The 27,431-nt window shown below is 39.6% G+C and overlaps 1 protein-coding gene across 1 annotated transcript in view; it reads right to left on the bottom strand.

The window, feature by feature from the left end:
* The window catches only part of LOC107042409 (probable G-protein coupled receptor Mth-like 1), a 118,180-nt gene extending 92,683 nt beyond the window's left edge, over positions 1-25,497 (bottom strand). Inside the window, exon 1 of the mRNA XM_015263442.1 lies at positions 25,374-25,497. Within this exon, the coding sequence (XP_015118928.1) occupies positions 25,374-25,450 (77 nt within the window). The 5' untranslated portion in view covers positions 25,451-25,497. The remainder of the gene's footprint in view (positions 1-25,373) is intronic.
* Between the last annotated feature and the right edge of the window lie 1,934 nt (positions 25,498-27,431).

The following is a 27,431-nucleotide window of genomic DNA, read 5'->3' as shown; positions in this document are numbered from 1 at the left end:
TTCCTCTAGAAACTGCAGGTCAACTTCCAAAATACACCCAGTCTTTGAGTCATCCAGAATTGTCTGTATGTTGAGAGATGACCAATCTGTCATCCAGCTGAAGTTTCCACATTGCAGATAATGTCTCATTGCAACTTCATATCAGTTATTCACGTCCGAATACATCAAATATGATGTTTCATGATCGTCTTCATATTCAGCCCCCATATATCGATTATTCGCTTTTCAATATCAATTTGAGCACTGTCACAATCCTTCCCTGATACCTTCCTCGATGAAGAGGAGCGTTTCCGGGTCTTGAAATAATTCCAACTGAACTGCAGTCATTTTCAGCATTGCGTCAAAAGCCAGACCTGGCACAGTGTAATAATGAAGGGGCCCAATTCGTATGAAGTGAAATAACTCTCTCGGAAATTTTCAAAAATGTCTGCCAGCAATAATACGTCAGTTTTCAAATAATTAGGTCATCCCTCTTCTGGTGTCACCTTTTTCTTTCCAGCTGGCATGGTATTGCGCCATCTGACGGAAAAAATAGTAACATGATAGTATTGCTCATTCAGTATAGCAGTGTCGTATACTTTTCGTTTTAATTACGTTGCAGTATTTACGATGGAGGAATTGAAAGAATCTGTCAGTGTAGTAGAACAACGAATATTCCTGAAATTTTGTGCCATATTAGATTACTCTGGAGGAGTTCCGCACGGGTTATTAGTGAAATGTGTTGGCCGTAATTCATTAAATAAACGAACAATACAACGCTGGCTTAATGCCCATAAACGAGGGCGAACGTCCGCTAAAGATAAGGTGCAGGTCCCTCGACCAATGTCATTAAATAGATTAGAAGGGAGAGATAGAATCGCAGAAGCTCTCCATCAGTCACCTAGAGTGAGTGTCAACGATCTTTCCAGCCAACTTGGTATTCCTCATTCGAATATGCATAGAGTACTAACCGAAGATTTATGTCTGGTCAATAAATTGGCAACATGGATACCTCACAGTTTAACTGATGATCAAAAAGAATGTCGATATGAAGCTGCACGTAGCAACTTGGCGTGGTATCGTCGTAAGAAAAATATACTTTCTAGGCTCCTGTATGTAGATGAGAGTTGGGTCGAATGTTATACCCCTCTTCAAAAACATCAATCATGATCTTGGGTGGAACCAGGTCCGTCAGCGGTAAGATTACAACGTCCAGAACTTCACGAACGGAAGATGCTGCTAACAGTAGCAATGGATATAAGAGGGATCACTTTTTGGACAACTTATGCAGAAAATACAACTATGACATGTGAACGTTATAAGACGTTTTTGGAGGGCCATATTCCCAAATGGGCATAAGAACATCACATAACAAGTCCCCTCATTTTACACGATAAGGCCAGACCACATAAAGCACGCATCGTTTGGCAGTTAATTGATAATGAAGATTGGGTAGAACTTTTCGAGCCACCATATTCTCCCGATATGAATCCGTGTGATTTCAATTATTTTGGTCACGTGAAGAGGGAATTGTGAGGCACTCGTTACAACAGCAAAGAGCAGTTAGATATTGAGTTGCATCAGATTATTTCCATTTGGAATGAAAATGGGACTCTACGTGTTCGACAATTCCCAGCAGCCTGAGAGCGCGTCGTCAGTAATGGAGGAGATTACTGGATAATATTATGAAAGTATCATTGTATGTTGGTTATCGCTTGTCATGATACAGAAAATAAAATGTGACACCAGAAGTGGGATGATCTAATATAAATCTAGTTATTCACTCAGTGTATTGATGCCAAAATTTCTTCATACATCACACGCGTGGTTGTAATCTTTGTCTGATATGTGTTCATCATTCAAACGAGAATAGAAATCTTCTTTCCGGGGTGGTTGTCGTGCGTTCAATTTTTCTCACCTATCCAAGTATTCATATGGGAAAACTCCTTTGCGTGTGACTAGCTCGAAGTGATGTTGACTTGTATAATAATTGAATGTAATTTTTTCCTTCTCTGCATCCAAATATGGAGCCAATCTTTTGATGTTGCTAGCCATCAATCGAAAAGAGTCAATGAATCTTAAATAAACTTTGGTTTGTGCCACACTTTTCATAAATGAAATATATTTTTCTTTATTGTTGGAAAGTAATGTCACTGACCCTTCGAACTGTGTGGCCAGAGCTTAGAATAAAGAAGTGTGAATCGAAGCCTGATAAATTGTGAACCACCACTGGAACCACGCACGATTCAGTGTAATTGAAGTTACAACCAGGGTATGTGGCACCTCGATATTTGCCTATAAAGTGACAAGGATCGCGATGTTTCACGGCTTTTTCTGTAAATGCCCCGTGACAGATATGACAAGTTTCAGCTGTCATATAGGGTCACTCCATCTCAGCAGTCAAAATCATAGGCTGATTTCGCTTGAGTTCTGCATCAATTTCAGTAGTCATGTCATGTAACTGTGCACTGAACCACTGGATGCAGTCTTTTCCACGATAAACGCAGAGTTTGGACTTTGAATCATCGTAACTGCACTTAACGTAAAATGCTACACTGAATGGCACATGTTTGCTATACGCACTAGGGATGCAACGGAAAAAGCTGACCGGTCAATTTACCGTCAATTTACCATCACTGACCGCGTGCCAATTACTGACCATTTTCGGTCAGGAAAAAATGACGAAAACTCATGTCACAAAAATGACACAAAATATTTTTGACGGTCAATTTCCGATTAGATAGAGCACTCGATTTTTTTTCCCCGACGCAGTCATATTTTTCAATAAATATGTAACATGTCACATATCAGCCCTCATGAGTTACGTAGTTCACCTAGTGGCGCTGGGAGGTAATATTTCTCAGCCGCTCTCAGCTGTCGGCAACACCATGCCCAAAACAGACCCACTGAGGAACTGGAAGTGTGACGCGATGAACAAAAAATAAAAAAGAAAGGGAATGGTGAATTAGTAGACTCAGGTAAGTCCTTCGGATTATTTCTTTCAACAGCCAATGAGTGGATTAATCATCGAGCGAGATTATTTTTGCATATTTCGGCAAGACGTCACAAGAATGTGTCATTGAGGGAGATATAACCTCAAAACATCACATGGCTGCTTCCGTTCCTTTTGTTACTCTACCATTCATTAGTTATTGAAAAAATCATTCTCGTGATCAGAGAATATTGAAGGATTAATTTTTTTATTGTTTTTTGTTCCAGTAAAAATGCATTTAAAGGAAATTGTGGAGAAAAATTTTAATCTCTTGCCGAGAAAGCCGAACGTCAAATCCACTGTGTATCGGTGCAATCACTGCCCCCAAGAGTACGCTGAACATGTCACTAGAATGGTTAGACATTTTGCCAAGTGTCGTAGTTGTCCTGAGAGTCAAAATGTATTAGCAAAGAAGGCTTTAGAGAAATCTGTTAAAACGAAAGGTCAGAAGAGGAAACTAGATGAAACTGTCAATGATGATGATGATGATGCCATCAGTGTTTTATCTACCCTCTCAAATACTTCAAAGTCCAGTTCAACGAGTGGAGTATCATATGTAGGACACGTTAGAGATTTAAATGCATACATGGACAGGGGGATGTCCGAGAAAGATCAAAAGTATGGCCAACTTCTTCTTGCAACTCCTGTTTTTGCTTCTGGTGCACCCTTGAGTTTACCTGACCACGTTTTCTGGAGGAAATTCTTGGAGTTTTTGAGACCTGCCTTCAGAATCCCTTCAAGGCACAAAATTTCCACCCCATTACTCACTGCCAACTATAACTCCATTAAAATCGAGGTTGATAATATGATAGCGAAAGCCCAAACAGTTGGCATTCAGTGTGATGGGTGGACCAATATACGACGAGAGGGGATCGTCAATTTTGTTTTGACAACCCCAAAACCTGTATTCTTCAAAACTGTTGCTCTATCAAATAAGTCAGAAGATGGAGCCTATATTGTTGAACAGATTCGACTCGTTGTAAACGACATTGGCATTGATAAACTATTTGCCATATGTACCGACAACGCTGAAGCAAACCTGTGTGCTGCAAGGATGTTAATGGTAGAATTTGAGGGATCAAAACTGGTGTTTTTCGGTTGTTGTGCACACATATTCAATTTACTCATGAAAGACATTGGTAAAATTCAGTCGATAAAATCAGTGATAAACTCTGCAGTTTCTGTTGTGAATGAGGTGAGGAATAGACGTGGATTATTATCGACTCTAGTAGACCGACAGAAGCAAACCCAGAGTGTTGAAACCAGGACTCGGAAAAATCCAGGTCAAACACGGTTTGGTTCAACAGTTATTTGTCTCAACAGGCTAATCGTCAATAAACATAACCTTCAAGCATTGGCCATTGAACCTCAACTATCAAATAAATGGAATCGAGACACTCGCAGTACTGTTTTCAACGAAGAGTTCTGGGTGAAGGTGACGAAATTGCATGCACTACTACAGCCAATCGCGGTTTGGATCAGCAAATTGGAGGGAGACAGTTCTTCAGCCAGTCAAGTCTGCCAGGCTTTCAAAGAGATCAAGCAATACTTGCACAATGAAACTACGAACTCTCTCAGCTTATTTTCTTGTGCTGATAAGGAGACTGTTATGCAGAACCTGGAGCAGAGAAGAGGAATGGCTCTTCGACCTGTTCACTTTGCTGCCAATATTCTGGATCCTACAGAAAAAGGAAAATCGCTGACAGATGAAGAACGTGTATAAGGGATGGAGTTTATTTACGAGCTTGCACCAAAGTTTCACTTGGATATCGCCAAAGTGACTGTAGAACTCACTGAGTACAAAATGAACGAAGGCTTATTTGGTAAAGAGTTTGTCAAAAATTCCATTGCCATCATCTCCCCTGTGAATTGGTGGAAAGCAATGTGCTGTACTACTCTTCTCAGTACACTGGCTGCTGAAATTTTAAGTATTTCGCCCACATCAGCTGCTACTGAGAGAACGTTTGCTACTTTTGGCTGGATCCATTCCAAGAAGCGAAGTCGTCTTACAATACGTCGACCGGGGCAGATCACATACATTGCACATAACATCCGGTTATTTAAGGTCGACGTAGTTGACAGAATTTTGAAGAGAGCTGTGTTATTAACTTCCAGAAATAAAGTCCAAGATGAAAATGATGAAAAAGAACGAGGAGCAGCTGATAATGATTTTGAAGATAAGGAGATCTCTGACTGGAGCGCAAATGACAGTGATGACACTGAAGATTGTGAGGATGCTGGAACCGACAACGAGTATCCAAGTCTCTGAGACTCAGCCAAAGACCCTTTCATTTTATTAAAAAATGACTATAATTCCAAGTTATTACGTAGTTCATAAAAAAAGTCAGTAGTTACAGGTCCAGACATGTTTGAGATACCCACCCACCTAATTAGTCAATTAATTAGACTGCGAATCATTTACTTTTATTAGTAACTTAATTAATGAGTATGGAAATTAATTAACGCTGTCACCCACCCATCCCCTCGCAAGCGTAGATCGACCAGGTGCATTGACTGGATCCTGAAGAGATCCCCGAAACCGGGAACCAATTGATTAAGCCGTGAATCAAACTGCGAATTAACCTGAGACCCACGAGATCATCAACCTTTTCACCTTTCTTCTCGCGGGGGTGGATTTAACAAGATACAGTTATCATAGAGAATGGAGTTCTCTCGTACGATCTCATTAAGGACAGTCTCGTTCTCAATTTCACACAGGACGCCAACCATCAGATGAATACCAGCGAGCCAGGCCTTAGCGACAAAACAACTCAAAGTCAATAATTCCGAAAGCCAACAAAAAACTAATTGCGTAGCAGCTAGATTGTCCCACAGCGATTTTCTGAAACTGCAATGGAATAGCGAATATAGCTAACTTACTAACCAAGATAAAGCCTTTTTTTATTAGCTTATCAAAGACGTGGCTCCATTTCATCCCATCATATTTGACCCCCTGGGCATCAAGCTAAAACTCCTACTGGTCAGTGGCTATGAGAAAAGCCTATGTAGGTAGTAAGGCAATAGTCTCCACCCTAATTCTCCCTCCCGGTGGTGGATCTTTACGAGAATCAAGTTCAAGAACTTATTTATCACCATTGGATTTATCTACTTTACCCCATATATGGACATTATGTCCGCTATCGAGCTCCAGTCATCTCTTCCTGCCGTGCAATATACAAAAATGATTCGATACTTTTAGGAGGTGACTTCAAGTGCAGAATATAACTGTTACAGACCCGAGCGGTTGGGTTCGATGTAGGGATTGATTACACGCGATTAGATAGTAAAAATAATTATCCTTATTGGAAATTGAACTTATGTGATTAGTTTACCATTTATTAAACAAATAAGTACCCGGATTGATACTGAAGGTATCAGGCGAGTATAAGTATAAAAAGGGTAATTCGAGACTCGTCGAGTAACTGGCCCCGAAGCAACGAATTCACCAGTCTTTTATGCACCCATGTAATTCGATTGCATCAGGTCATTGTTCTTCGTCGCACACCTGCGAGGCATCGGGTGACGTCTCCCAGCGCGCGCGAAGGCCAGTCGTCGGGGCGCAAAGTGCTGACGCTGCACCCCAGTTATCTACATTCGTCGAATATACGTGGATTTAATGCACGAATATTCGACGTTATTTTATATTTCTTCATTCTCTGTTTTGTTTCGGATATTATGTGCCACTTTCGTGTCCTCATATTATCCGGATCAACAGGGGGATTTCATGAGGTTATTTAGGCCATAACATAACATCGCTCGACAATTGGCTCCCACCTGAACTGCTGAGTGGCTCAGTTTTGAATTGTGCTAGGGACTCGATAGATTCTGGTACTCCAGTCGATGAGGTTAGGAAAGAGTTACTACTGAGTTTCATGATTGACAACGGATTTGTCGTACTTAACGGCCGTACACAGGGAGACTTGGAGGGTAGCTTCACGTTCTGTAGGTCGCAGGGCCTGAGCACAATCGATCTTATCTGGGGTAACGATGACGCCTTTATCAAAGTTACATCGCTAAATATCGGCGATCTCTATTTCGCAATCGCCAGGACTCCATCAATCTTCGCGCCATTCCTGGAAACTAATCTAGATAAATTGGATTACAGGAATATTGTCCTAATCAGTCCTTTACTATCAAATGGAATATCGAATCAAGTCTTTTTTCTTCGAAAAATCGAGTCTTTTTTCCATGCCATACGAACTTCTTCCATGTTCCAACAGGTTGAAACATCCACCAATCCCGCTGCTCTTTGCGACACTCCATGTGCCGCGATGAAAGAAGCAGCCTCAGATTCTGGTATGCTGATCAGAAAATTTCACTGAGTCACGTGGGGCTTCAGCCATGCCGACGTCGTCGGGAGGATGCGGGATGTAGAGCCAAGACAAACAAAGTCAACCGATTTTCTGTAGCACTATTTTACCAGCATGTCAGTGATTTCACAGCCTGCAGAAAGAACAAAATTAAAGAGTATTTCAAACGTCTCAAGACACGCATGGTCAATATGAACAACTCTAGTGAATTTTAGAGTACCTTTAAACTAGCCCACCCCTCCTCGTTCGTGCCAATTGGCCTCTCCAACGTTAGCTGGGAACCCTTCTACGGGGAAGATTATCTACCAAGAACATCAGTGGAGCCTCTCATCCCTTAGAATACGGACCCATTTCTGGACAACGATATCAGCATTGGGGAGGTACGGCATATTTTAAAATAAGGCGACAGTGGCAGGGCTGCTGGCCCAAATGAGATTACCATCGAATTTCTCAAATCCGTCCCGACGGAGTGGCTCGCAACTATCATTACGCTGATGAACTTCACCTGGATGGAACAAGGGGTTCCATCTTCCTGGCCTAAAGCAACGTTATCCATCATCTTCTAGATAGGTAACCCAGGAGACTCGCTGTCTATCTGACATCCGCAAGGTGTACACCGGTATCCTGCACGGATGTCTAGAGATCTGGCTAGTCACATTAACCTTTTTCCCTGGTGAGCAAGCTTCGGCCGTGATAGGTGCTGTCTCGACCAGACTTTCTCCCTGTTCACCGCCATCCATTCCAAGCTTAGACTTCCCGGCAACGCCATCTACTACATCTTCATTGATTTGCGGCGAACCTTTGATTCCATCCCCCGTCACTTACTCTGGATAAAGCTTGATAACATGGGAGTCAGTTGTCTCTGTCTGGTCAGTCAATCAATATACCTTCTTAGGTACATTAGATAACGCCATGTCAGGCAGGAAAGCAAAGAATGCTGCCCTGCCAAAGGCAAGGAGGACAGTGGGCACGGCAAACACCATCTTCCGTCGAACGGAAGCAAAGCATTAGTACTCCAGAATCAAGCTGTTCGACAGTCTAGTATCATCCACGCAGTTATATAGAATACAGGCCTGGGACCCCGCTCGCCAAGAAGAAATAGACAAAATTCAGACAGACTACTTCAAACGTATCTTTCTACTTCCCAGGACTACACCCGGCTAACAATTTAGACTTGCGCTGGAGAACCTCTGGCGCTCCGAGCATTAGCCCATATCTGGGACTGGATCCACCATATTCTGAGAATGAAATATGACGGATGGCCCTACATGTGCTTGCTGGAGATGATACATACAATTTAATTTAATTTTGATATTTGTTTCTGGAAATGCAATTTAATTGAATTTTAATTAATTTCTTCTTTATAATAATACTCTTATAGATCCGAGTTCATTAAAGCAACTTTTTCTAATAATTTTCCGTTAATAACTCGGAAAAAATGAATGGATTCAGTATTGAAGAAATCATAAATACACCACTTTCCAATTGAAAATGAAAAAATCTAAAAAATACACCTCCAAGTTCATCTTGACCATATTTGATATAAAAATTGCTCAGCTCAAATTTTGTCAAATTCTTGTTCTATTTTTTCAATAAAATGAGACGTTGAACAGGGTGGGGAAAATTTGGAACATTCATGTCTAGAAATTCCTACAGAAAATGTCTCAGTAGGAAAATTATATGAAAAATGAAGTTCTAGAGATTTTTCCTATAAAAAACGCTTTTATTGAATATTTCCTATGAAGAAAGCACAAATTTCTATAAAAGTTCATTAGAAATCCAATAGAATTTTCTATAAAATTCGCTAGGTTTTTACATGAAATTTTTTCTTGTGTAATGTCAAAAATCTCATTCAAAATGAGACTTGGTTCATTATTGCAGAGCTTTTCAAATACTGATAAAACTGTACCAGCAACTGCAATAAGATGAAAATTTTAAAAGTATAAAGCCGAAATTTTTGCTGAAATTAGCAATTTTTTAAATTGCAATTTTTCCATAAAATCGTAGATTTTTGTTCCTGAATAAGAGCTTTGTAATTGTTGATTTCAACGATCTTTCAATTTCATCTGGAGATTAGGTAGAATGTCATTTTATTTTATTTTTATTTGTTACATTGCTGTTATCGAAATACAATTTTCGATTTGACACCCGCACCCTGCCTGCCTCTCCATCCTCTCCTTTCACCTCTCGTATTCCTCCCTCTGCGTTACCATGGGCCGACTTCCCCAACTGCACCCATGTGGCCTGCATTGAGGGAAACCATGGACAACCTCAGTCATGCAGCCAGCTGATATTATAGGAATTCCAGTGTTGTGATGATTCTGCGAATTTAAAGTAATCCCGCGTAGTTGCTCGACTTGTTACGAATATTTGGAAACAGCCGCGCTGAGTACTTTGATGGGTTGGAGGACATCTCGTCGCTGAATCCTAGCTCTCTTGCCTCCCGACCAGCGAACCAAACGGTCAATCATTCCCGTCAGTCATTGAGTTAGGGCTTGAGCAAATTTCTTTTTGTAAATTTTGTCATTCTTATTGGTAAATTTGATCGATCAGAATATTTCTTATATTGAGTGCACTGTAATATTTGGGATCATAATTTTTTCTTTATTCCTTAAATGTGACGAATATCGAGAGATATAAATATTGTAACTCGAGTGAATGAGTGAGAGTAAGCACGAATATTGATGGTAAAAATTAACGGTTTCTTGACTTTGATAATTTGATATTTTCATATTATTGGAATATTGAATAAATAACGACGTCGTAATATTACTCGTACTGTGGAATTTTCTAATTTCTATTTAATAATTGCCCATTCATTATGTGTTGTTGTGATTGACGATTCCTGAGAGCAGGTAATAATTTTTCATGTAGTTTATCGTGGATTATATTAATTTACAAGCGCCACCCCGGCCGCAAGCGTCCGGGGTGTTGATGCCCCTTTCATTATGCCCTTTTTCCTGTCAGATTCAAGATTCCTTTTTTCAATTCATTGTTCATAATCATTCTAATTGCAAAAAGCAACGCAACTGATGGAAATACCATGTCCCAATTTATTAGCTTTAAATTTTGTTAATTTTTCATATTGCAATAAATCACTTGCTCATTTGCTAATTGCTATGCTCACAGAATAAAAGTTCGATCATAATTATAATCCACTTTCTTCTCGAACGTAAGCCAGAGAGTAGATTTCTGGTAAACACTCATATAAATTTTTATAATTATTTCACTCGTTAACTTAATTAATCCATTGTTCATATCATCAATATAATTCCACGCTTAGAATATCATCGCCTAATGTTTTCAGCACCAAATTAAAAATTAAAATTTTAAATGATTGTTTGACTTCTGCTCTATCCTTTTTTGAGAATCTGAAATTCACATAAATGATTCAGATAATATTACATAATTATCATCATTTTTATTATTTGCAGTTATGGAATACTGACTTAAAGCTTTTTTTGGTTAATCATATCAGAAAATTTTAATTTAAATATTGTTACTATTTGTTCAAAGTGGAACAATCGACTATCATTTTCACTATGTTGCATTCAGATTCTTCTATACTCAAGTTCAAAAATGTTAGAATCTCTCATAATTCTAACTATTGATTCTAATTAACTTTGAAGGAAACCCCAGTAAATGCGCCATTGAGGAAGTTGAATAATTCTATTTTCCTGTGGCCTAAATGATTTCAGCATTTATAATTTGTTTATCAATCGAAAACACAGCGTAATTTGGTACAGAATATTCATCGATTAAATGAGAATTCAAGTAACTTTAAAAGTTCTCCGCTTCAAATGCTGGTTAAAGGTGTTGAATTTAATTAAATTTACAGTGAAATTTGAAATTTCACGATTTTTTCCTCTCAAACTGAAGTGAATGTCTCTCGCCTAAAAATTACTACTGAACTGTCCATGACATTTAAAAAAATTTTCCAGCACTATAATTACTACTTACTCACTCGCCTTCAGCTCGTGCTATAAACCTCCCACGAGCCAAAAAACTCTTTTCCGTACTCGTAACGAAATATACTGTTAGGTCCAGCGGAGAATAAGGGGACACACAGATTAATAAATAATTGGGGCGGTTTATTATTACAATCCGGACAATACGACGACAGTTACCAAGAAGGACTTCCAAGAGAAGAATCCAAGGGACGTCCAAAAGAGAGTCGTTCTTCCGAGCCTCCTTCAAATCATAGATAACTGAATTAGTATTCGAAGGGGGACACGTAACACTACTCCGCTCCCCAAAAAAGATTAGCGCCCCGGCAATCAAACCAAGAACTATTTGAGTTATTACAACTTCGGGATTTTTTTTTTCAACGAAAGTTGTAATGAACTGAAAAATCTGCGAGTTGTTGAGACTAAAACCTCCCAGGAATCAATACTGAAGAACAACCCGATTTACAATTGTTTGATGCTATACAATGCAAACGTTTCTAGAGTATTCAGTACAATTTTCAATTGGTTGTGTCGTTATCTTCAGAAGAGTAATGTGTTATTATTCATCATCTATATCTCGATGGTGTGTGAGTGTGTCAGTGTATGACTCGAATTTCACTTTTGAATTTCAGTTTGATAAAATCCGGTACATCGAATTCCTGATTCGGTCTCAGAATCTGAAAATGACTCAACATGAAGAATTCCTCAAGTTTAAAACATATTTGATCATGAATTTCATTTAAAAAGAACCAGAAAGCAAATAATTATTTTTCGTAAATTATCTAAAATTTCAACATGTTGATAAATAATAATTGCGATTTCGAAAGCTTTCGAAATTATTGTAACTTAGCAAGAAAAATTGAGCATCATCCACTCAACACATACATCCATTCAGTTGAAATGACTTAATGTAAACAAAGTAAGACATGAGATATTCAGGAAATTCTGTTAACCACAGATGAATGAAGAAAGGTTCAGATCTGTCTGCTAACTATGGACAATAAACAGGCCAGTCTGTTAACCACAGACAATTCGTTAACCACGAATTCTTTCCGTTAACCACGGAGTCTTGAGCCAGTTAACCACTGACAATTCGTTAACCACGAATTCTTTCCGTTAACGACAGAGTCTTGAGTCAGTTAACCACTGACAATTCATTAACCACGAATTCTTTTCATTAACCACGGAGTTTTAAATCAGTTAACCACTAATATTTTGCTCGCCATAGATTCATAAAACCCCAAGTATGTAACTCAGGCAATCTGTTAACCACAGATAATCAACTGAGGTTAGTCTGCTACAACACACTATCTATCAACTAATCCTCTGGTCTTTCTTATCATATTGATTCTTTTCCATTCCTCTTGTTCAATCTTCAGTCACATATCAATCAAGTCAAGTAAAGGTTTTCTGTCTGAATTAATCACGTCAAGTGACCCAACTATAAATGTAGAAGAAAATAAGAAAACGAAAAGACTCAATCAGGTACGGGTACATTGATTAACAATGGATCTCCCTTTCGTTATCTCCAGAAGTTTCCAGAAACTCACAACTTCTTGATTATAATGAGTCTCCGTATACGATTAATACTCGAATACTGGTTATAATCAAAATTTATTATCAAATGCATTCAAGTATTTATTTTATGATCGAGCTATAATGATCGTGTACAGAGAAGCTCGTGGAATTTGTGTACACAATAACGTTTGATCAGGTATATTTTCAAATCTAAACGTTTTATAATCGAACTATGTACACACAGTTGTTTATTCGAATGATTTTTTTTCTTGTTAATTCATTTCCAAAAGCGAGTGTTCACTGAAGCGACCAGAAGAGAGCTGACGGATCTAAATTCCAGATGGAATAATCATTTATTATTAGAGAGCAAAGTTCATTCGGATTCACTTTTTTTTTAGAGTTGATTTTTTTTAGGTTTTAGCTCTATTTCCTATTTTTTTTACAAGTAAGTCATTCATGAGAGCTTGACTATGGAATTTAGATTCTAACTCCTAATTTTTTGCGAATCAATTTTCCAAGCTTGTTAGCAAATATATTATTGATTTTGTAAGGATACCATAGAGAAAAAAATGTAAATCTAATTCTCTCGGGAACATCAACATCGTAGGGGTGAAATGCATTATTTGATGGTTGGAAGAACGATATGCAAGAAGGGATGAATAATCATTTGTCTCAAGAGATCTAATTATTATCAATAAATTGAGCAAGATGACTCGGGATGGTACTTTTCAAATGTTTGCTCGGACCGTTGGATTTTGGGTGGAATGGAGAGATATAAATTTTTTTGAATATCTCAGGGTTTCTAGTGAATGAGGTCTATGAGAAGTGAGATTTGTGGGACGAAATTTATTTCACCAAGCCATGGGTTCCAGTGGGTTCAAAAATGCGAGAAACAATTCGGGAGCTGAATAATGAGTGCTAATTGTAAAATCCGTTTCAGAAAATGATGGTTGGAATTCCAAACTGTTGGAGGCACTACTGAAAATTTGAATGAGAAAAAATTTTTTTTTTGAATCGTCAAGATATTTATTCAAGAATTGGAATAGATGAAATAGGTGTAGATGTCAAAATAGATGTCTGCCCAAGGAGCAACTTGGAATAGATGAAGGTTCAGCCATGTTTCTAAACTTTCTCATAATACGAGTGAAACTTGAGTAATTTAATGCTAAAGAAAAATGATTTTATATTCCTTCATGTCCACTAGTTCACTGAGGAGACAAATCCAACAAGAATTTTTATCTATTGAGCTACAATTTTCACTGGCAATTTGTCTTAAGAATTTTCGAAAATCATTGGAGTGCACAAAAGACATTGTTGATGAATTAATGAAGGGAATAATAATTCCATTTTTGTTGTTCAAGTCAACTGAACGATACAAGCATTACTTAAAAAAATGAGTTGAAAATTCAGGGCTATTTCCAGCGTTCATGATTTTTAAAAATTTTCTAGTAATCGTTTTTCACCAAAATCATTTTCTGGGGATTATTCAGATCAAATTTTCAAAGCTTGGAATGAGGAATTTGTGACGAAAATCCAATTGAATTCTTACAATTTTTATATTCGCAAAAACAGGGTTCAAAATTGTTCATGATTTATCCATTGAAAAAAAAATAATTTCTCTAATTTAATAATTTTTTTGTAGGGAAATTTGTCCTAAAATCTGCAAAAATAATCATGTGTTAGATGTCATTTCCTCCCAAAATTCATTTGGATTATTGAGAAATTCTCATTAATGAAAGCATTATGGGCCAATTTAACGATAACAATAATGAAACAAAAATAGTGACTTCTGCTTTCGTTCGAGTTCGGGAATTAATTCTCGAGCTCCATCTGTAATTTGAAAACATCTGAAACTATTCAAATTTGTTGGACTCTATCATAGGCATTCGGACAACTGCAAAAATTTCTGTTTCGGTTAGGTCAATTGAAAGCATTCACATCAATGTGGTTCATTTGGAGACACTGGTATAAGTAGTGCTATATTTGAAGGCATTAATAAAGATCGAATCAGACTTGGGGGTGTTGAATTGCTTCCTGAAGCGATCGCAGGAATTTCTAGAATATTCGGAGCGACTGGATTCCCTGCTGGTCGTTCTTGAAGATTTTGAGGGTTTTTTTCTCAAGTTCTTGGAGCGACTGGATTTCTTGACGCTCATTGTGGAAGATTCTGAAGCACCCTCTGAAGTTCTGAAAAACTTCTGAAGGACTTGGAGCTACTTGGTTCCCCGAAGGTTGTTGGTAATGGTTTTGAGGAACTTCTGGAAGATTTGGAGCAACTGGATTCCATGGAGGACGTTGTTGGAGATCCTGATGAATTAGTGGAGGGTTTGGAGCAGCTGGATTTGTCAGATGATGTTCTAATTCTTCAAGTTGAAGTAGAACGTGATTTTGTCACTCAAACTCGTCATCCGATAGTAAATGTTGGCAGAAACCGGAAGCAAAGGGACTGGGCGTTCTCCCACATTTCCTCGCCTTCTTCTACCTCTCTCCGACATAATTGAGAAAACAAAATTGCAAAGACTCACCAGTTGATTAGAATTTAAATTTTCTATAGCCTCAATTGAATACAGTCCATCCAAAGAGTTTGATGGCAGAAAATCTCAGTGGAGAGTTGGTTACTTTTCCATCGGGACTTGATGAAGGGTTTGACAGCTTCCCACTTCGATGTTTCACTATTTTTTACTCCTTTTTGGCACATGGGTTTCACTCAAACCACTTCTGAGACCAATGTTAGGTCCAGCGAAGAATTAAGGGATACACAGCTTAATAAATCATTGGGGCGGTTTATTATTACAATCCGAACAATACGATGACAGTTACAAAGAAGGACTTCCAAGAGAAGAATCCAAGGAACGTCCAATAGACAGTCGTTCTTCCGAGCCTCCTTCAGATCATAGATAATTGAGTTAGGATTCGAAGGGGGACACGTAGCAATATTATAAAATCTTCTTAAAAAAATGGAAAGTCAACTGTTCTGAGTATGGTCGGAAAATTGCGATTTTCGGAGATCATGACTTTTTTTGCTTCCGCATGGAAGCTTTGTCATCATGATTTTTTTCGATTTCTGAATTTGGGTGGAAATGCCTAGAAATGTCACGAAACGTGAATGTGCGCATGTATGTTCGTATGTCCGGAACTGTCCCCATAACTCGAGAATTATTGAGGCAAACATGCTGAAACTCTGGCTAATTGGTACTACTGAGACTCAAATTTGTGCTAAATTTCAGCTCGATCGGTTGGGCGGTTTCTGAGATATAGCGATTCTTCGAAAATAGTTTTTTGCCGATATCACCTGGGCCGACTGGATTCTTTTTTCAAAATACTCGTCACGATGATACCTATTTAATTGGATTGAAAAAAGACCATTACACCCTGAGCAATGTAGTTTTATTCTCGTTTTTTCATTTGTTCTTTGAAATTGCTTGTTCGCACGAAAACGTGAAAAATAATTGAGATAGAAACGTGAAACTTAGTATAATTTTAGGTTTCATGGTAAAAAAGTTTGGGATGCTGGATGAACGAAATCTTTTGGTCAATATCTCAAAAACTCGTTGTTCGATTTCATTTTTCTTTTCTTTCAAAATGTGCGTTTTCATGCCATTTATTTAGATCCAACAAAATATGGGTATTATCCCATTGAAATTTTTCGAGATAGCGTCATTTTTGTATTATTTGCTCGAAGTTCACTTTTGCGCACTATGACATGGGTAAAAGTCAGGGAAACATGTTGAAACTTTGGTTTCTAGTTAGGATTGTCAAGGAACATTCCTATATCAAATTTTAAGCCTATGTATTTGATAGTTCTTGAGATGAAATAATTCACCCAAAATTTTTGAGAAAAAAAATAACGCATCTATATTTCAACGTCCATGTTCATAGCAGGATTATTGAGCAAGCCATATAATATGAATATTGTTGCATGAAATTGCAAATTTATTTTATAGAAATAGGGGAAAATGAGTGCGATTGGCCTTAATATTGAAACGCGCACGGGTCAATAAATAAACTTTATTAAATAAAAGGAACGATAGAAAATATACATGGGTCTGAACATTAAAAAAGATCCAAGAAAGAATCAATGTTAAAAACAAACGAGAGTGTTGATATCAGAGGAGAGGTTCAGGTGATAAAAAAGAATGAATACAGATCGAATGCATTTAAGGAAACATAGTCAATCATAACAATATTCTCAACAAATGGGAATCCGTATGCCTTCATTTATTGAAAACATACATTGGGATCCATTCGGAAGCCTACTACTAATGAAAATTCGTAGAAATGAAAATAGGGGAAATATACGTGAAGAGTAGCAGTCATATGTAATCTGTCAAATGACTTCTGTCATACTGGCTGTTTATTTAACTAATTCAATAATAATATATTCCTCACTCTAAAAATAATCGTTTCTGAATTGTAACGAATTTTTCCCCATTCTGAATTTCACCAAAATTTAATTGGATGCCTAAAAATATTCTTCTGAAAGTTTGAGCCGTTTCCATTATTCATTCCTAAGAATGTCCAAAAAAAGCAATTATTTGCAGAATCTCGTTCGAAAGACGCTGATTATCCATGCTTTATTTTCGAACTTTTCCTAGCCAATTCGATGAAGAAATTGGATCATTGAAAATCTGTAAATAAAAAGTATTTCGACGTTTTCATTTTACGAATAAAATTTAATATTCGTTGATTTTGGGATATACCTAAGTCTTGGTTTCATAAAACATAACCTCGAAAAACAAAAAATGACTTGAAAAAACAGTAGATGAATTTTGTTGATTCCACCCTTGGCATTCAAGTTAGTCTAATTATCAATCACTCCAATTAGTTTGTCAGTTCTTAGCACTTATCACTGACAAATAACTTCTGATTCAACACATTATAAACAAATACATGTGTAGGAAACATGCTCTGATGTACTTTATGCTTGCAGTGTGCTTTCTTCTTATTTGGGGCTAGAAGTCCGCTTTTAAATTCGCGCGTATTTTCTTGAAACATTGAGTTACCATCTTTTACACTGCCACCTTGCGGTATTCCTCCTCAAACTTGTACTAATCAGCTGATATGATGCCCAGTTCTATTTGATTAATCGAAATCGAATGCAAAATAATCAATTATCCCCATGAAATCCGCCATGTTCGATTAGTGACCCGTGTCGCTTTTTATATAGGATTTGTCTGTTTCTCGTTTATCATCTTTGAAATCGAAACATTGAATGGTTCTCGCGATTTATAATAATTTTTCGAATTTTTATCGATTCTAAATGTAAATTTTCATCTTTAGCGTTTCTGGAAATTTTATTAATATTTTATTCGATACAAAAGTACTAAAATTTCTTATAGTGTGTTCATCGGTCACACTGACTCGATGCGCATAGTAGGTCCTCCATCCATAGCTAGCGCCAGTAGTCCTATGCGGAGCGGTACGGCTAAGCGGTCATTCATCCAAGTACGAACCCGACTAAACGGTGCAGTAGCCTGGACAACCGCTGGAGCCGCGCACACTTCCCGCACAACCACTACCGTCGCTAAAATGTTACTAGATATTTGACATTTTAGTTATTGAACCGATTAATATTAATTAATATTGATTTGCAAAGTAATCGGCATTGTTATTTTGAAAAAGGAAACAAAACAAAAGACTTGAACTCGAAATCTCTGTGGTCATAGGCAAACGCTTCACGCGCTTGGCCACAACGATTTATTGTAGGGTTTAAAATTTGGAACTTGTATGAAACAAACTCGGCCTTATGTGAGTAAAATTGTTGAGGAGATTAAAACAGGTCTCGGAAGGAGACTTCGAAAATGGCTCGGTGGTTCTTAAAATTGTTGAAACGACTTGTTTCTTCGAAGTTAAAGAACCAACATTCTTGGCTTCCAGATTTGTTCCTATGCGTTTGAAGGTGTTATGTCCGGAGAAAGATTTTAGCGTCGAAAGAACATGTTTTAATTGTCACATTAAAATCAAAGCTAAAATTATTAGATTTTATAATTATTGGACGACGCAAAGTTTTATACTCTTACCTTTTTCTAAAATATAAAGGAAAAGGGTTTGATTTAGGGATAGGGTTTGAGTTGAGACTAATTACTAATCAAGAAATTTGGAGTTGTAATGGGAATCAAATTTGAATTTAAATATATTTTGAATAACTATTCGGTTTACAAAACCATAAGCGTGATTTTACAGAAGTCTATGTAGTTAAAATTCCTACCCCTGGAATTATCTGAAGGATCCAAATTTGGGTTTACAAATTTTGTTATTTGTAACACAATTCGGTCTGTTTTTTTATAAATTAATCGATGTGTTTGTAGATTCCTGGGTAAATCCGTAATTTCCTCACCAGCAATTAGTCGTGCTAAAGGCTTTTATGGATACTTTCACGGAAACACTTCCTTCTACTCATTAATATTTTACTAAATTTCGACAGTTGAATTTTAAGAGTTTAAGAGTTTGTTTGAGACTGTCCACAACGCGTCACAATGAACGAATTCCTTATTTGTAAGAAAAGTCACCACTCTCGATTAAAGAAATTTTATTCCCGGATAATTTCAATTGTTCGTAACTTACTATTAATTCAGTACTATCCCGCGTAATCGAAGGAAGGATTGAAAAACCGGACCGATTAAATGAATTATTTTCACCAGAATTGTTACTGCTCCGTCGCTGCTTCAAGACTAACTAATTTTGATTTTTCTGACATTTTTATATGAATTTTGGGGTCACTTGTCACATGGGCTCCAACGAGTCCATTTTTAATTGGTGGAAAATGTCGTATGACTTTTTCCACTCTTTTGNCAATTGTTCGTAACTTACTATTAATTCAGTACTATCCCGCGTAATCGAAGGAAGGATTGAAAAACCGGACCGATTAAATGAATTATTTTCACCAGAATTGTTACTGCTCCGTCGCTGCTTCAAGACTAACTAATTTTGATTTTTCTGACATTTTTATATGAATTTTGGGGTCACTTGTCACATGGGCTCCAACGAGTCCATTTTTAATTGGTGGAAAATGTCGTATTGTAGCGCCTCGCTACATCCTAACTGAGGAGACAGTCTGATGTCACCCTCAGGCAATTAATGTTGCTGTCCTCTCACGGATATACCAACACAATAATAGAGGATTACATTTCGCGCCTCTACCGAATTATTCTATCACGGCGTCCTATCGCACAGGAGCCGTTGGCAGTTGATCGGCATCCGTTGTATCGAGCGCAACTGAGTTATCAAATCAATANAAGTGCCTCGCGAGTGCGCGTGCCTTTACAACGAAATTTTTTTCTCATATCTCGCGCGTTTATTTCACCCTGTTACCGGTGGTTAACGTCGCGAGCATTTTTCCCAGGCAGCGGCTGCCGTCGCGAGTGCATAAAATTAATCTAAACTTGCAAATTAACGCATAACATTTTTCGCGCGTGGTTTTATTTTTCAATGCCCAATATGGCGTCGTGGGGGGTCTCGATTTAGCGTCGTTGAGTCAGAGGAAAATCGATTCTCGGCGTCTTCCTCATCGTTATACTCCCCGCCCACAACGCGCGCGCACACCCCTTCGGGTAATTGCGTTTACCCTTGGTGATTTTCGCACCTTATTCCCCGCTCTACCTGTTCTCCAGCGTTTTCTCTCGCGGCAAGTGAGTGAACAAGTGGGGATACTTGAGGGTTGGTCGTCCGTCTCTCTCTATCTCGCTGGCACATTGCTGAGCACCCTATAGACGCTGTGCTGTGCTGGTGTATGTGAAGACTTTAACGACTTCGCAAGAGTGACGACACGTGCTTAATTTTTTTTTTGATTGAGATAATTATTTTTTTAAATTTATCGATTACCGCGATTTTTCGGTAAATAATTGTCAAGTGATTTTCGTGGTTCGTGATGCCGGGTGTCCAGGAGCTCGCCACAGACAACGCATTTTTAGCAGCTGCAGCCGTGATGCAACCTAAGCTCGTCGCAAGGCCATTCAACCCTGATAGACCTCAGCTGTGGTTTGCTCAACTGGAGACCCAGTTTACCGATCTTGGAATAGTGACGGAGATCGATAAGTATAATAAAACTGTTCCGCTAATTGATACGATCTATGCAGCAGAGGTCGAGGATCTCATTATTGCTAGACCAGTTAATACCCCATTCCAAACATTGAAGAATGAATTAATTCGATGTTTTACCACATCAAGGTCAATGAATTTATTACGACTGCTGGACAATGAGAATCTTGGAGATCGTACACCCTCGAAGCATCTTAGGCATTTAAAGGCTCTGGTTCCAGGTATCGATGAGGAGGTCTTAAAGACACGCTGGCTGTCTCACCTTCCGGAGCAGACTAGAGCGACGCTTGCTGCCCAGGATGACGCTTCGTTGGAGAACCTGGCGAAACTGGCTGATAGGGTCCATGAGGTCTTTCAACCTCATCAGACTTCAGCTATTTCGGCCTCGTCGGGTAATGTGGTCAACTCTGCGCTTCGTGATGAGCTGGAGAGTTTGAAGGCTACAGTAGCTGCGATGCAGCTGCGTGAGTCGCGTTCTCGCTCGAGAGGGCCACCCAATGGTCGCAACAATTCTCGCAGACGCTCCAATTCTCGAAAGGTATTACACAACTCTAACGCTTGCTGGTACCATTTCAGATTTGGTGACAGGGCACGAAAGTGCCTTCCGGGTTGTCGGTACTAGGGAAACTCCAGGGAGAGTCGTTAGCGACGGAACGCAGCTCTTTATTAACATCCCGTCGCCTCTTTCTCACCGATAGGTCCACCAAGGCACAGTACCTAGTGGATACCGGTTCCGACGTTTCAGTGTGTCCTCGCCGGGTGCACACTCGGAAAAAGGACGCGTCTGGTTATCAGCTGTTCGCAGCCAACAACACTCTGATCAATACTTGTGGCTACATCTCGATCCTGCTCGATTTTGGCCTGCGCAAGGAAATCAAGTGGCGTTTTGTTGAAGCTGACGTTTCGAGGTACATTAGTGGCGCTGACCTGCTGCATCATTACGGTCTTCTGCCTGACCTCAAGAATCAACGACTTATTGATAGTGCCACTGGTCTCTCAACAGATGGACAGCTGGTTAAATTCGAGTCATTCTCAGTCAGACTCCAGACGATTGAAGAGGATTCATCTTATGTAGCCCTACTGAAGAAGTTTCCTGCCATAATTAAGCCGGAGGGACTCCTTCGAAACACCAAGCATATGACGCAACACCACATTAGGACTACACCCGGCCCACCAGTATCGGCCAGACCAAAACGTTTGCTACCAAATAAGCTGGCTATAGCAAAGGCTGAGTTTCGAATATGCAGAAGCTTGGCATCGCTAGGCGCGGTCAGGGACCATGGTCTTCGCCTCTGCATTTGGCTCCTAAGAAAAACGGAGAATGGAGACCGTGTGGTGATTACCGGGGCCTGAATGATCGGACGATCCCGGACAAGTATCCCGTTCGCTACCTTGAGGATTTCGCCGCAAATCTTTACGGATCCACGATATTTTTGACTATCGATCTCGTGAAGGCGTTTAATCAGGTTCCGGTAGCAGCTGAAGACATCCAGAAAATGGCCATAATAACTCCTTTTGGGCTATTCGAGTTCCCGTTCATGACTTTCGGTCTGCGCAACGCTGCTCAGACGTTTCAGCGTTTAATCGATGAAGTCACAAGGGATCTGCCGTTTCTATTTCCGTATATCGACGATATTCTCGTCGCCTCTGAGACACCTGAGCAACATCTAGATCATCTGAGGCAACTGTTCCAACGTTTGGAGGATTTCGGTCTGGTGGTAAATGTAGCGAAGTCTGTCCTTGGCAAACCGGAGGTGGTTTTCCTTCGGCATACCATCAACGCACAGGGGATCAAGCCCCCTGCGGACCGGGTAAGAGCGATTCTCGAATATCCAAAACCTTCTAACGTTAAGTCTCTCCGCAGATTTCTTGGTGCTCTCAATTTTTACAGAAAGTTTATGAAAGGGGCTGCAGAAATTCTTGCTCCGCTCAACGCAGCACACAGGGGACCTGCCGTTAAAGGAAAGCATCCGGTGGATTGGACACCGGAGATGGAGGCTGCTTTCGATGCAAGCAAAAGGGCACTGGCTGAAGCCACTCATCTGTCACATCCGAACGTGCACGCTGAATGGGCTGTGTTCACCGACGCATCGGATCACGCAATTGGCGCTGTCCTTCAACAACGACATCAGGATGGTTGGCAGCCACTCGCATTCTTCAGCAAGAAGCTTGCTCTCTCCGAACGTCATCATGCGACTTACGATCGAGAGTTAGAAGCGATTTACGAGGCGATCATTCATTTTCGGCACATTTTCGAGGGGAAACATATTACGATCTACACGGATCACAAACCCTTGACGCATGCTTTCCATCAGAAACCGGATAAGGCAACACCCTGGCAGTGTAGAAGACTAGATTTCATTGGCCAGTTTACGTCTGATATCGTACACGTGGCTGGCGATGATAACGTGGTAACTGACGCTTTGTCTCGTATCGAGGCAGTGTCCCAGGCGATCGACAATCAACAACTCGCTCAATCACAGCGAGAAGATCCTGATCTTCGCCAGCTGCTTGAAGGTAACAACAACAACAGTCTTAATTTACAGCTACTCCGCTTCCCAGGTTCGAACATTAGATTGTATTGCGATGTCTCAGCATCGGGCACGATTCGTCCGTATGTGCCGGGGCCTTTAAGGTGGCAAGTTTTTCTCTCCATGCATTCGCTCGCGCACCCCGGAGGAAAAGGAACTCGGAAGCTTATCGCCGATCATTTCGTTTGGCCAGGTATGAGTGAGGACTATTCGGATTGGATTCGTTATTGCCTGTCGTGTCAGAAAAATAAAGTATCGAGGCATGTCGCAGCACCTCTCGCTAAGTTTGCTTTACCGTCCCAAAGATTCGAGCATATTCATGTCGACTTGGTTACTTTACCGTTGTCGAAAGGGTTCAAGGACTGTCTCACAATTATAGACAGGTTTACACGGTATCCAGAGGTGGTGCCACTACCGGACATCAGGACAGAAACAGTAGTTCGTGCACTTCTCTATCACTGGATCGCGAGGTTTGGAGTACCTCTCAGGATCACATCAGACAGAGGAGGCCAGTTTATCGCGGACATTTACCGACGTCTGACAGAGATGTTGGGAATTCGACGCAAGCTTACTACGCCAATTCATCCCCAGGCTAACGGACTCGTGGAGAGACTGCATCGCCAGTTGAAAGCTGCACTTCGCTGCCACGGCGATAGCTGGTATGATGTTTTGCCGTTGGTTTTGTTAGGAATCCGAACCGCTTGGAAACCTGATGTTGAAAGCACACCTGCTGAGCTCACCTACGGAGAAGCAATTCGGCTCCCAGGTGAATTGTTTACACCAACGAACGATCGAGCAGCTCCGGAAGTTTTGAGGGATCTCCGTAGACATTTCGCGGCGGTAGCACCCACTGAGATGTCTCGTCACGGAACCAAGCCAACTTTCGTCCACAAGAGCCTTGCCGATTGCACGCATGTTTTCATCAGGACAGAGACTGGAGGACCGAATACCGCAGCTCCATACTCTGGACCATATCGCGTCGTCAGCAGGCACGATAGACATTTTGTTGTCCACTGTAGGTCACTAGGGAGAGGCAACTATCTTCAAGACGTTCCTATCTCTATCGACCGCCTCAAACCTGCGTTCATTCTTCCCGAGGACATGGAACAGGTTCGGCAGCTTCCTGCAGAAGCTTGTCCACGACATCAACAGCGGCAACAACAGCAAGCAAGAGCAGGCACGGCAGTAGGAACCTCTGGCCAGCCCAGGAGGGTCACTTTTAACGACCGATTGGAAACACGGACTTACGACCCGAGGCAACCTCCGGACTCAAGCATTACGACACCCGGGAGACAGCAGAGAATTTCTATGCTATCCTGTCGTTGAGCGAATTTAATTTTTCTGTTTTTTTTTGTTTCAGTTCTCTAAAAAACTACGTTTTTCTCCCAGCAGGGGAGACATGTAGCGCCTCGCTACATCCCAACTGAGGAGACAGTCTGACGTCACCCTCAGGCATTTAATATTTCGTTGCTGTCCTCTCACGGATATACCAACACAATAATAGAGGATTACATTTCGCGCCTCTACCGAATTATTCTATCACGGCGTCCTATCGCACAGGAGCCGTTGGCAGTTGATCGGCATCCATTGTATCGAGCGCACCTGAGTATCAAATCAATATTCATTGTACTTGTTGAGACTGACGCTTCGGCGAATAAATATATTATTAAATTGTTTATTCGTTTAGTAGTGATTTGTTACTCCCGACCATCGCAAATCCTACAGTATGACTTTTCCCACTCTTTTGATTTTTATGGGAAAGTAGTTCATTTGGTTTTAGGGGTTTCAATTCATCGGTTTTCAATCGTTCCTGCATGCGCGAATCTTAATGTTGAGCAATTGGGACATGCTGAGTGGGCCATTTCATCACTTTTCAACTCGGTTCCAATGTCTTTGGAATTTTTAATCGAGTTACCGTGATGAACTGCACTCTATTTAGTTTACAATCATTGATTTGTTTCTTGGTTATTTTACATGATATTATTCTAGCCTTAAATTTCTAGTATAAAATTTTGGACATTACAAAGGTATGAAAAGATGTGATGTATTCGATCTTTACCTTTCAGTGGTACTTTTTACAAACTCTCCTTTCCACAATCCGCACGTCAGTTCTCGTGCCGTTGCTATGAAAAACATGATATTTACGGCAAGTAGTACACCGATTGGTCCATGAAAGTATGCCAGTATTTCGGTGTCACCTGTAAACAAAAAAGAGATATAATTTGTTTTGGCATTTTGACTATAAGGTCCGGACACTACGCGAATCATGCGTCCTGAAAGTCATACCTGGCAAGAGATGAATTTTACGGAGCTCAAGATCACAAAAGTCCAGAATCGCAACGGTCATCTCGATTATCAAAAAATGAATCTCATTGTTTATTAAGCTTTATTGAATTTGTTTCGTTACTAGGCGAGACGCGCGCTGCGCGAGCGCTAGTTAGGCTGCTTGTGGTTGATGCTTATGCTATACTTTTTCAATCGATCATACTCAATTCCGGATATTTTATCGACCGGATCAATAGTACTTGATTACTGTTCTAAAGATTTTGGGTTTCTTCCTCGGAAGGTGTAATGTTACTAGATAATGTTACTAAACAATGTTCCCTCTGAAAAAATCGAAGATCTGACACTTTGGCCCCCGGTGAATAAAAAATTTTTTCAGTTTCCACTTTTTTCACATACATTTGAGAGTTTTGAATAGCCCGTCGCTCAAATCATTGGAATCAAAGTTCACCTGGCTGAAAAATTCGATTTTGGCGAAAGTCGACTTTCCCCCTGGAAAAACCGAAAATCAGACCCTTTCGCCCCCGGTGAAAAAACAATTTTTCAGTTTTCACTTTTTCCACATACTTTTGAGAGTTTTGAATAGCCCCTCGTCAGTGATGCAAATTTTCCGGTGTGACAAAGTATTCGAAGTTGATACAACTTTCGACAATTACGCTGAAAAAAACTAGGAAATTGTCAATTTGTGACATGCAAAATTCGACACATAATGACCCATAACAATTGATCAGTTCGATGAAGGAAAGAAAATGAGGGGTCATTTCGAAGATCTCATTGAGATCTTCCGATTGGTACACGGAAAAGTCTCATTTGTCAGGTGCAATGTTCCAATAGTGGATGAGAAGACCGAATTTCAGAGTGTGACACAACGCTCAAAAGAGAAACAATGTTCAATATCTCGATCAAAATTGAAACAAATTGCATGCGACACATCGCATTTTGAAGAACAAATGATGCTCTTTCGAATGATATATCGACATTTTCATGAATGTGAATTAGAGGGATAGAAAAAATCAGCCAAATTTGAATTTTCAAGAAAAACAGAAAAATGAGTTCTTGCCCAAAACTTTTATAACTTCGCGAAAAATGGTCGAGATGAGACGATTCACATCTCATATTGAAGCGTATTTAATGATTATTTTTGAATAATTCAACAATTCAGGTAGTTTCTACGTCAAAAAAAGGTAATTCAACACGAAAGGCTGAAAAACTGGGATTTTTCAATTTGTGACATGCAAATTTTGAAACATAATGACCCATAACAATTGACTAAGTCGGAATAACAAAAATGAGGCAACATTTTGAAGACCTCATTGAGATCTTCAAATTGGTGTATCATAAAGCCACATTATTCAAGTCTAAAGATCCGATAATGGATGAAGAGGCCGAACAATGAAGAATAACTCCATGAAAATTCTTCCAAATTGCCTTCCATACATCACAATCTAAAGAGGGAATGATGCACTTCGAAATGATATATCAATTNAGACCCTTTCGCCCCCGGTGAAAAAACAATTTTTCAGTTTTCACTTTTTCCACATACTTTTGAGAGTTTTGAATAGCCCCTCGTCAGTGATGCAAATTTTCCGGTGTGACAAAGTATTCGAAGTTGATACAACTTTCGACAATTACGCTGAAAAAAACTAGGAAATTGTCAATTTGTGACATGCAAAATTCGACACATAATGACCCATAACAATTGATCAGTTCGATGAAGGAAAGAAAATGAGGGGTCATTTCGAAGATCTCATTGAGATCTTCCGATTGGTACACGGAAAAGTCTCATTTGTCAGGTGCAATGTTCCAATAGTGGATGAGAAGACCGAATTTCAGA

This window comes from Diachasma alloeum, unplaced genomic scaffold (assembly GCF_001412515.2).
Source record: "Diachasma alloeum isolate Michigan unplaced genomic scaffold, Dall2.0 Dall_scaffold_00449, whole genome shotgun sequence".
NCBI lineage: Eukaryota > Metazoa > Arthropoda > Insecta > Hymenoptera > Braconidae > Diachasma > Diachasma alloeum.
The sequence above is the reverse complement of the archived record's forward strand: the minus strand, read 5'-3'. Positions and strand labels throughout refer to the sequence as shown.